At 34.6% G+C, this 12,296-nt stretch overlaps 1 protein-coding gene across 1 annotated transcript; it reads right to left on the bottom strand.

Annotated features, from left to right (window-relative positions):
• Nucleotides 1-99: 99 nt before the first annotated feature.
• LOC142615830 (T-complex protein 1 subunit alpha-like) lies at nt 100-11,128 on the bottom strand. Its single transcript, XM_075788687.1, has 17 exons — nt 10,708-11,128; nt 10,520-10,584; nt 9,610-9,699; nt 9,397-9,483; nt 9,099-9,158; nt 8,911-8,961; nt 7,370-7,465; nt 7,133-7,198; nt 6,748-6,965; nt 6,213-6,309; nt 5,135-5,221; nt 3,201-3,335; nt 2,751-2,855; nt 1,478-1,606; nt 1,290-1,393; nt 549-639; nt 100-449 (listed from the first exon to the last, which is right to left on the bottom strand). The coding sequence occupies exons 1-17, from the start codon at nt 10,973-10,975 to the stop codon at nt 363-365; spliced, it is 1,836 nt and encodes a 611-aa protein (XP_075644802.1). The 5' UTR covers nt 10,976-11,128; the 3' UTR covers nt 100-362.
• Between the last annotated feature and the right edge of the window lie 1,168 nt (nt 11,129-12,296).

The raw sequence follows: 12,296 nt of genomic DNA on the forward strand, positions 1-12,296 counted from the left end.
TTGCCTATACATTTGTTACAATCTCATCGTTATACAAGAAACTAGGTGCAGAAAAAATATGTAAAATGGTGAGCGATAAAGAAAGCTTGATCGAGCCACAAACCAAAAAACTGAACACAACCGTTCATTTTCCAGTCATTGCTTGAATTTTCATTTCTACAACAAAATCTACTTAAAGTACTTGCATTCTGACATTTTACCAAGACGTTATCCATAAAATTAAGCTACAACAATACAAGACCAAAAAGAATTGAAAGAGAAAGATTGCCTCAGCCAAAAATTACAAGCATGACACCAGAAAGTCCACAGTAACAAACTACAAAAACATTCTCCCCCCTCTTTTTTCCAAAAAGAAACCAATCCTAATCCTGGTCACCCTGACCTTCATCTTTGACAAGCCTGATCATGTCATCAATTCGAAGAATTGTTATTGCTGCTTCAGTCGCAAACTGTCAAATAGATAATTTCAGTAAACAACCTTAAGAGGCCATTTTAAATCTATATAATAAGTTTGTTACAACAGCATTTGTATGTTTGATAACATTTACCTGAATTATCTTCACTTTACTCATTGCAGGCTCAATGACTCCGGCTTCTAAGTTGTTACGAACTGTTCCCTTCAAAAGGTCCAGTCCCATGCTGCAATAATTAAAGAAACAAACCAATTAATATGGAATGGCAGATCATGTGACAAAATTTCCTTCAGACGCCAAAAAATCCACATTATGAACTCTCTCTCTCTCTCTCTCACACACACACACGCGCGCACACACATAGCAAAAACACAAGTTATTATTATACTATTACCTATTACACTATATAACACTATATGATTGTTCCCTCAAAACAGTATTTTTGTTTTATTGGTAAGTTACATATGCAGTGAGTTTTGAACATACGACCCTCCACCTTATTCTAACAAAGGGAAGGAAGCATCATTTGAGATAGAGCTCATCGGTGTTCCTCAAATAGCAGTATAATATAATGAAGTAAAGAATTAACTTTGTGCATTCTGCATATGCATTCCATAACTGTCAAGCTTACCTAGAATGAACTGTAACCCATGGTAGCAGAAATGTAGTAAACACTTGAATGGAAATGAATTTCTTGGTGTGATTAGTTCCAGTTTAGGGAAAAGAAGAAGAAAAATAATAAACAGTAACCCACTCGAAATGAATTTTTAGTGTGATTAGTTTCAGGTTACAGAAATTGCAGAGAATGGAAGGGAGCAATAAATTGCCCATTGCTTTAATCCAGAATGCCACTCACAGGAGCTTCAAAATAAATACCTGGATAAATGCTTCTTATCAGCTTGGGTTTGTGCTATGGTATGGTAAGCCCGTAGTTTTGCAACTAAATCAGTGGCATCCTTAGCAGCATTGACAGCAAGCACCTGAAACAAACACATGTTATTGTCTCCTCAATAATATTGGTGCAGATGGGGGCTTATATCATGCACTCATAAATTATAGCAAACCTTTGGGATAATTAACAGAGATTCGGCAAATTCAGCAATTGCCAACTGTTCACGGGATCCTAAAGTTGTAGCAAGGCACTCCAAATACCCAGACAAGGCAGCCTCAACTGCACCTCCACCTGCAACCACCTGTATTGCAATATGACAATGAAAAATATGAAAACCACATAGATAAATGAATTCTAATTTCTCTTTTGATTTTTTAGAAAACATTGCACACCACTCCCAGACTTTTTTTGGGGGAAAAGACCCGGGGGGGGGGGGGGGGGGGGAGGGGGAGAGAAAAATGTCCTATTTGATTCTTGACAGAATAAAAAAAAAACAATTAGGAAATAGCCCATTAGAATCCATGAGCAGCTAAATGGCAAGCCCTGCAAGCGCGAAATTACTCATGAAGATGAAATAACTGATAACTCAAATTTTGCTGAATAATTTGATATGACTATCTTCTAAAAGATTCTGCTCAACACCAGAAAGATGATACAATTTCACATTTCTAATAAATTAGTAACTTCTCTCGTCTATTTTTGGTGGTTACTGGCTGGGCTAGAAATTAAGTCATGCCAAAGTGCATTGATTCCGCACTAAAGAATAACACGAGAACAAATATGAAGATCTTTTCCAATCTCAAAAGATTCTGCTAGTCTGGAAATGACTCTCTTGTGCATATGCATGCTTTAGCAATTAGCATGCCAGGCCTAAAAGCTTGTCAGATCACCAGATACCTAATATTTCAAATTTAACGATAAGATTTTGGTGATGGCTCGTAGATATTTCTTCAATTGCAATTCTTTAGGCTACTTCATGTCTTTTTCCATGAAGTAGACTCATTTCAATAAAATTATCGTTACATAAAAAAAGGTTCTAAATATCCTCATAATTAATGTAATGACATATCAAGGAAAAAAAAAAAAAACTATAAGCTAAATCTAGTATGCATTCCAAAGCAACAATTGTGCCACTAAGATACACAAAAAGCTTAACAGCAGATACAATAGAAAGCTCAATGCCCACAAAGCAGATTCTAACGTAATTGCCAAACAATTTGGTTAACAGAGTCAGTGATATAATTGCTTTGGTTGCTAATGTTCGAACAACAAAAGCACATAAAAAAAATAAACCATCTTATTTGATTTTCCCATATCATTTTAAGAATTAAACCAATACAACCATAATCTAATACCTTAGCTAATCGCAAAGAGTAACATTAAGAAAAAACATACTAAAGAGTTCAAAGTTATAATTATGTATTAAAGAAAGATACAAAGTTTACCGTATTGGATTCAAGGGTCCTTTTAACAATAGAAAGAGAATCATGCAGAGATCTCTCCATCTCATCAAGCATATAGTCATTCGCCCCTCGGAGAATCAAGGAAACCTAGAGAAAGTATGTCGTAAAAAGGAAACATCAATTGCACATCCTCAATGTGTAACTAATCTGTAACAATCAGTACCTTAAATAAATAAATAAAACTAAAATTTTATATTAAGCATTCTTTGAATATAGCTCAATGGCACTCACATAGTGTGCAACTTACCAATATAAAATAAATAAATAAATAAAATCATTCTTTGAATATAATTTAGCACAGGGTATGAACAATCAAAATTAACAGAGGTATAGCACTCATTGTCAAGCCCATAGGAATTCCACAAGGATTACAAGCAATTGGGTCCCAAACACAAAACTAAATCCAAATTCAAAATAGAATAAATTACTCACCGCACTTGTAGTTTTAGTCCCCTTTATCAATATCACATCATCATCAGCAATGCGCTCCTCAACAACTTCATCTGCATATCCTAACAGTGAAGAATCAAATGATTCCTCTCCTTCCATATCAGCAAATGTTGAGACCTGCATCATCCATCAATAGTACACAATCATAAAAAGAATAATAATGGTTAACCTGTCCAAAATCCAATAAAATTATCATAAACACGCAGCAGAGAATCGACAATGTGTGAACTTGAATTGAATAAAGAAAGAACTAAACATAGATTCCAAAAATTCCCTCCCTCATCACTCTGGAAATTCAGGATCAATGTTCTACATTATCCATTACTTAAGTTGGGAACACATGCCTTCAAACCAATCAAATGCCAACATGACAAGAAGGGCAATAAGGTCTCATGTCCAAGTCTAACAAGGCATTCTCTAAGACAAAACTGAACACACAGCCTCACCAAGCGACCTCACTCAAATCATAGATATCGCTGCTTCCAGTCATCATATGAGAATTATGGAAGACATGGAAATTAAAATGTGCTAATGCAAATATGATTTAATTTATTAGGCAAGGACTAAATTAATGCCCAAAAGGAAATTTAAAAAAAAATATTTTATAAAAACATATAAAACAGCCAACAAGAGATATAAACATATTCAATTGTACGTATACCACTATACCTATATGAGAACATGAATAGGATGGTACTCAATTTTATAATAAGTGGCTCAAATTGCATTTTTTTACTTGTTCAATAATGCATGTCCACATCCAAAATTTATAGCATTAGTTATGAACTTTCCACAACACCCACAATACACATTAATTTCAAAGCGACAACTTTGTAAAGCTTTGTTGAAAGTTTAAAATGTTTTTAAATTGATTGCTTTTTTATAATATTTGATCATTTCTATAAAGACACTAATTATGGGACTAAAGAAGAAAATAACCTTGCAATTCAAATACAACCTAAAAGGCTAAAAGCTGGAATGTAGAATTATGGCAACAATAACCAGTTGAATGTAAACATTTCATGATACTGCCACGACATCAGAAGGCACTCAGGCAGATGCTTTGCCAAGTAGAGGAGTACTTCCTACATGCTATAATTTGGTTCACTTTTTCCAGTGGACATGATGTTTTAAGTTCTTAATTTCTGTTTAATTTCTTGATTTCCAATCAGTTACCTTTTGAAACAAAAAGAACGGCTTGTGCAAACAAAAATTATAGCGAATCACCAAGTTTCATATATGTAGTTAACACAGCTTTTAGAGTGGATTAACTTCAGTGGCTAAAAATGTAAACCATTGTCTTCAGTAAAGCTATATCATGCAGAATTTGAGATTTAAAAATATCCCCGTGCTTGTGATGAAGGAAAAAGCTTCTATTCTTGGACACTATGTCAGGGTTAATCAAAGAGCTTATAAGAATCAACAGATCAAACATGAGTAGCCTGTACTTAGACTTCAGAGAATGCTACGGATAGAAGGAAAGTTTATCACATATTGATCAAATTCAACTAGCAATCAGAAGCCTAACTAGATACTGTATGTACACCCAAGTGTTGCTTTCAGCATACTTATGATATCAGATAACTCCGTCACATTAATTGGTGGTGTGAAATAATTCTATTTGCAGCTTGTATATTAACAGCAGAGACCCTAATGTGGACCAAAAATATACTTCCTTTTAAAAAAAAATTTATTATAGATAGTTATAGAACAAGAAGTAAAACTCAAAAGTTTGCTCCTCTCACCACCCAAGAATTATTTAAGCTCTGCAGCTTCAGAAAATATGCATCACAACATTCCAAACAAACTATTGCCCTATGTACATCCATGATTGAATTAATTATTACCCAATGTTGAAAGAAAATTAAAAATAGCCTTGAAGATTAATATCATACATAAGCAGGCTAGGAATTTACCATGGTTGCACCTGTTGCCTTGGCAACATGGCGCATATCCTCCTTGCGAACACGTCTCACGGCAATGGCCCCAGCCTCAACAAAGTACTGAAACAGAAACAAAGAATCCAAACAATAACTTAGATCTGCTTGAGAGCTTGATAGTAGGAACACAATAAACCAGCAGAAAACCACAGAAGAACAATCTGAGAAGACAGCTTGTTAGGTTGAATTCACTGTAATTAAAGTAACCCATTCAAGACACAATAGACCACACAATCAGCAACATACTGTACATAAACTAGAAAGCAATTGACTCAAAACTTACATATCAAAGCATCACGCTATAAACAATAACCAGGAGAAAAAAAAATCCTCCATCTCTAATAGGCCATTAGCTCAATTATCTTTTTCCTAGCCCACCCACTGTAAGTACAGCAACCAACTTAGACAATTCAATAGATCAATAATACCTCTCTAAAACAAAACACAATAACAGCTCTATGTACTTCCTTAAACATTTCCTGTGCTAAATGGATATACCAAGGTGAGTGATATTCCAGGCACTATAAACTTCATTTTGCCTCAGGGCTTAAAAGAAATAGGAACTTCGACACTTCCAATTCCCTAAAAATTTTGTGTTTCATTATTCACAGGTTCTTACATTTCCAAACAGCATTAAACATTTCTAATCTGCCCCATAAAATTGTATTTTCCTCATTTTGGAGGGAAAATATTTCTCAGAACATGGAAATAGACGTGTAATTGGGTAATATGCCAATTTGTCCACTATAAATAGAATTTAGATTGGATCTGGTTCCTTTAGAAAATATAATTAGAAAAACTAAGTGGTATCCAAAGGTAGAACTTCGACAAATCTTTCCACTCTCCAATTATAATAATCACTAGACCATGACCAAAAAATAAGTGACCATTTGAGTTATGCCAACAAAAAAGATGACTATATAACCAATGCATGCAACAAACTTCAGGTAAAGTAGTAGCATAGGATAGAATGCTAATAATCATGCCAGCCAATTCAATGCCAGATGGGATAGATGTAAAGCAATTGGAGAATCAAATATCTGTAGAAGCTTACCTTAAGTGCCATGTCATCAATCCCTTTTGTTGTTAGAACAACATTGGCTCCAGCTTTCAAAAGTCTCTGAATGCGTTCTTTGGTCATATCAGCTTCTCTGTTAAGATAAATGTAAAATAAGCTCTACATGAGCAAGAAAGTAGACAAATATTGTATAATGATTTTCATCTTAATAACCATAGAGAAAAGGTGATAAAGATTATCACAACACAAAGCGAAAGCATAAAGCATGAGACTCTTTGGATTGTGCCAAACATGCATTAAAGAATAGTAAAGGAATATTAACAAGATACAGAATAGTAAAGGAATTTTAACAAGATACAAAATCATACGCATGTATATATGCATAAATGGCTGATTTTGTGCCTTTACCAGACTGCTCTATCATATAGGTAATTGGATACTAAACCAATTACTGCAAAGAAGCAAGCAATTGGAAAGTGAAGTGTATGCTTCAGTGGTGCACAAAGACAATAATCAATCAAGTAATGACAATCTTTAACCTAAAAGAAAATACTTTTTATTATCTTATCACCTTTCACGAATTTTTTCAAGCTCCCTGGGATCACTGACTAAGACTTGGACACCCATTTGCATCTTTGTCTTCTGAAGATTAAAGTCAAGACAGGCAATCTTTGCAGGGGCAGCTCTAATAGGCATACCTTGGGCAGCACGACCCGTATTTAGAGCATACCCATTCAAAAGATAGCTATCTTTTGCACTTTTGCCATGAGCTTTCAAAATATTAATTCCCTGGAGCATCATAAGAACAATTAGTGCATTACAACTTTCATATCCACAAATTTTACCATGTCTAAAAATTTACAAGAAACACATAAGAGATTTCAATTTCGTATTAAGTATACATCTACACTACAAAACCTTCCCAAGCAAGATGTGGAGAATGCGCAAACACTTACCTTAATTGGGTATCTGACTTCCCCCCGTGCATTTGTCATTTTAACAGATTGCACAGCTTCCACAACCTAGAAATACAAACACATACAAACACCAATAAAACACACTAAACACTCATCACAAGCCAACGATACACAGATGGCTTGTTTAAGTATAGAAAGCATATCAATTTCAATGACATCCAGATTCTTGGAACAAAAAATCTATATTACATTCACATGTACAACAAATCAGCATACCAGATTTGCAAAGAAGTCACTGTCACCAGATATCAACTTTGAGGACATGCTTGTCTTGGCACAGTTAATTAGACAATCTTTTCCAAGCTTTTCAACCTAAAAAAATCAACAAAACAACCTTATCAGGAATATACTATTAGATATGTTATAGCTTAGACAAAGCATTTCCATCAAGAACACAATGAATAAGGTCCATCTTCTATGTTGAAATGGTTAAATTTGTGATAGGGGATGATAGGAAAGTTCTTTTTTTCTATCACTTATGTGGGGAGATGGCTTTAAATAATTTCTTTCCATATTTTTTTTTTGCTAGCTGAGGGTAGGGATGCTTTGGTACCCACATATTTTCCGTCTTTCGGGAGAAGAAGACAGATTAGGATTTTCACTTTTTGAGAGCCTCCCAATATCGGGAACTAAGGTAAGTGGATTCCTTGTTTGAGTTGTTTTTCTCTAATTATCCTTGAAGAAAAGCAACATTATAGTGCGAAGGAGGTTGACTAGAAGCAGAAGATGTACAATCTTACTAAGGTGCTTTGAGAGGGTCCTCTATGTTCCCTTGGAAGAGTATTAGCAGAGTGAAAGCATCTCAAAAAGATTCCATTCTTTGTTTGGGGAGAAGCTGCATCGTCATAGAATTCAACAATGGACAATCTAAGAATGAGAGAGATGTGATCGTACACTGGTGCTGTATGTGTCGTCTAGTGGAGAGTTAGTAAACCATTTATTACATCATTGTACAGCCAAAAGGAGTTCGAGGCTCTGGTGTTTTCTCTTTTTGGGACATTTCATGATGCCTATAAGGGTTATTGAGGTACTTATTTGTTGGAAAGGGACTTTGGTAGTCTTACAAGAGGCAAATTTTCTTTATGCATTATGTAAATTACATTGAGAGAAGGAAATAATCATACATTTGATGACGTTGATCTCCTTCTAAATTCCCTTAAGCCTATGTTCTTAAGATCTTGTATGATTGGATGAACGTAATAGAGCAAATTTAGAGTGGGGCTCCTTAGGATTATGTAAATTACACGGAGAGAAGGGAATAATCTCACTTTTAATGCTGTTAATCTCCTTCTAAATTCCCTTAATCCTATGTTCTTAAGATCTCTGTATGACTGGATGAATGTAATAAAACAATACCCAGTGCTCTTCATTTTTAGATTTAATTGATCTCTTAAATTTGAGATTGTAACATTAGAAGAACTTGCATGCCTACATGCCTGAAACAAAGGTAGGCAATTAATCCATAGGAAAGTTGCAACAGATGTGTGAATAGACTAAGCAGAGCACGTAATACTACAACAACATTTTCTGATCTTTAGTGGGAACCACAGTCTTGCATACCGAACCCTCTAAGCCATTTTGGGCATAAATGATGAAAACTCACAAACTCAAATAAGGTCTGTAGTGGCGGAGCAAGTGATTGAAACAAACTTTCATTCATGCCTTCAACTCATAATACTGTTTATGAACCTTAATTGTCCAGTTTCATATAAACACACACATGCAATTATTTAAGGACAAAGACAGAGGAGCCTTACCTTCACAGCCAATTTTTCCTCCACATATTTGCATGCCTCCCTCATAGCAAGCTATTTTTACATTAAAAACATAGAGAAATAGAAAGGATAAAACTATAAGGCAAGTTACCAAGTAACAAGCAACAAAAGATAGTGGTAAAACTGATTAGGGTTCAAACTTAAAACAGAAGAGAGAGAGAGAAACTCACTCTGTAACCACTGATTATAGACGTAGGGTGAATGTTGTTCCTCACCAAATCATTTGCTCTCTGCAGAATTATGATTAAATAAACCATTAAGTCATCATCCATCAGACCATAAAAGAGTTGTTATCATATGAGATCCCTAAAACAACACTTAATTGTGGATGTAAAGTAGATGTTCACTTTTTCTAACCATGATTATTATTTGCACTCTGCATAATCATGATTAATTAATTCGTCTTTCATCAGATCATCAGAAAATTCCTTTCATAAGATCCCAAATTAAAAGGCTGGCTACAATTACCTTCAGCAACTCTGCAGCTATAATGACCACTGATGTTGTCCCATCTCCAACTTCTCGGTCTTGAAGTTCTGCCAACTCCACGAGTACCTGTGGACCACCAAAAATTTTAAATAAAATCAAAACACGTTACAAAATGGCAAAGCTCAATAACACAGAAAAAACACACATCCAGTAATAAAACAAAGTATGAGCAAGATGAGACTGTTTATCCACCTTGGCAGCAGGGTGCTCAACTTCTAACATCTTCAGTATTGTAGCACCATCATTAGTAATTGTCACATCTCCAATATCATCAACAAGCATCTGAAACCATCAACCAAAAAGCAATCAAATTATACCCTTTGGCAGAATTACATTAAAAACATCTATCAATTAATATTGAAAACATAGCAATAACATTGACACACAGTTAAGTATTTTAACTATATCAAAACCTTTGCAATCAACAGGGAAAAAAGGGTATGTCCCCAATGCCTCTCTATCAATTAATATCCACGATGCAATAACATTAACATGCACTTCAGCATCTTAACTATATTTCTTCTATTAAGTTACATAGTCTTTACCGGTTTGGTAACCTTCTGAACTCAAAAAACACACAAGACAAATAAACAAAAAATACCCTTTAATCTTCACTGCTGCCTTATACAAATGTCATTCCAACCCATCGGGCATTCACGTATGAGCAAAGTCACAGCATAGAGAAGAAGCAGTACGCTTAATTTCAAATCGCACGGACAAAACTAAGCATACTGGTAATTCAATACCTTACAAAAATAATTGCAAATTTTAAAATTCCTTACATTATAAATGAATATTAAAAAACAGTATGCACCCGAGGCAGGCACACACTTTACTATAAATGGTCCGTTGTTAGGCGTTTTGGGATATTAAAAGAGCGTTTTTAAAAAAACCAAAACCCTGTCTGTCTCCTCATAACTTTTTTACAAATGCTTATTTTAACCTCAAATCACATATTTTCCAACAGACCCAAAATATAAAATGCACCATAAAAATATATAATAAATAAAAATAAAAACCTAGCAAGAAGAAGCCAAAGTGCAACAACGGAATCAGCAAAAAAACCATCAACAGCAACAGTAATGGAAGTAGTAACTAATACCTTGTCGAGTCCGACAGGACCTAGTGAGGATTTGACAATATTAGCAACTGCTCCACACGCCATCACTATTTCACCATTAACACACCAAACAAAACAAAACAACCTTAGTCAGTTCCTTTACAAAACAACGATATATTGAACAAAATCAGGTTTTGTGTGTGTGAGTGAGAGAGAGAGAGAGAGAGTACCGTTTTGGGTGCGAACGTCTTGACCGGACTGGCGATCGCCGAGAATGTCAAGGGTTCCCATTTTCTTGTTAGCTGAGAGAGAGAGAGAGAGAGAGAGAGAGGCAGAGAGTTTACTAGGAGAGTTTCTTGAATGTTCAGAATAAAAGAAGAAGAGAGAAGAAGAAAATGGAGCGTAAAGTTTTAAGCGAAAGGGTTTTGGGATGCCACGACGTCGTTCTTCTTTTTTTTTTTTCTTTTCTTTTTTTTTTTCTTCTCTAATAGGCAGCATAAGTGCATAACCCCACCGCTCTACACCCGGGACCACTCAGACTTGGATCTATGAACCTCTCAAGCCTTTAAGGTTTGGGAAAGTACCAACTCGCCTGACGTGGGCGATGGTGCTTTATGCTTGTTTTTCCATATGGGAGGGTGGTGGTTTTACAACCTCCAATAACAATGTGACATGTCAACTTATTGCAAATAAAAGACTAAAACTTACTGCGTCCAATTGAGCAGGTTTGATGCCGAAGCCATTTTCGCAACTTTGTCACAATTTTTCTATGTAACAACTTGAAAGTGGTGGAAATATGGACCCACCCACCATTTACAACTCGTCACATAGGCAAGTTATGGCAGTAAATTTATTAGAAGAATGTGATTAAATGGTTAAATTTACTATATCTCAATATTTTAAGTTTTTGGGATAATTGGTAATTTAAAATGGTACCAAAGTATGAGATTCTAAATAAACCTCAACGTATCTCAAACCAACCTAACAAGAAAAATTAACCATCAAGATACCAAGAGAAAAAATAAAAACCATACAAAATATGTAATTAACACCTAAAAAATACCCAAACCCATCAAGAAAAAATCAGGAAAAAAATAATAATAAACCTAACACCACACTCACGGCAGTTTCAACTTCTTCTCCATACTCCAACAACGTTTCTAGTGGCTTGGAGGTCTAGTGGTTCTATCGTTGAGGAATGGGTGTTGGAATAGTTGTAATTAGTTTCAACTTTCAAGGGTAATAGCTTAATAGGGCATTAAAGAGACTTGATCATGTGTTAAGTTGTATTTTTTAAGTTTCAATATAAAGTTTTTCTCCAAACTAGTTTGGAGAGAATACCTTCAAACTTATCATATATTTTTATATTGAGTGTGAAATTTGAAAATCTAACCGTTGAATTGCATATTCTTATTATATTCTTCATGCTTGTAAAATTTCAAGAAAATCAAAAATCAACTGCTATGTCATCAAACAAATGTTAAAATTTCAAGTTTTTGTAATCTAAAATTGTGTATAAAAAATAAGGTCATTGATCAAATAGTAAATAAAATCCAATTTGAAAGAAATTTGATATGCATGTTAAGAACATAAAGAACATGAAATTTAACAGTTAGATTTTTTAAAATTCACACTTGAAAAAAAGATATATGATAAGGTTGAAGGGTTTCTCTCCAAACTAGTTCGGAGAGAAACTTTGTTCTAAGCTGACATATCAAACAAGGATTGGAAGGTGTAAAACAAAAGTTTTACGGCCAATACTTATTAAATCTAATTTTTTTTTTTTCTTTCGTTCGGTAAATTACATGTTGAACCCTAC

Source organism: Castanea sativa, chromosome 11, assembly GCF_040712315.1.
Source record: "Castanea sativa cultivar Marrone di Chiusa Pesio chromosome 11, ASM4071231v1".
Classification (NCBI taxonomy): Eukaryota; Viridiplantae; Streptophyta; class Magnoliopsida; order Fagales; family Fagaceae; genus Castanea; species Castanea sativa.

What these genes read in the sequence shown, in the direction of transcription:
- LOC142615830 (XM_075788687.1), bottom strand. Translation starts at nt 10,975, where the DNA reads ATGCTGCCTATTAGAGAAGAAAAAAAAAAAGAAAAGAAAAAAAAAAAA. An exon ending in GTCCTGTCGGACTCGACAAG is followed by an intron (nt 9,700 to 10,519) that starts GTATTAGTTACT and finishes TGATGGTTTCAG; the next exon opens with ATGCTTGTTGATGATATTGG. An exon ending in AAGTCAGATACCCAATTAAG is followed by an intron (nt 6,966 to 7,132) that starts GTAAGTGTTTGC and finishes ATGATGCTCCAG; the next exon opens with GGAATTAATATTTTGAAAGC.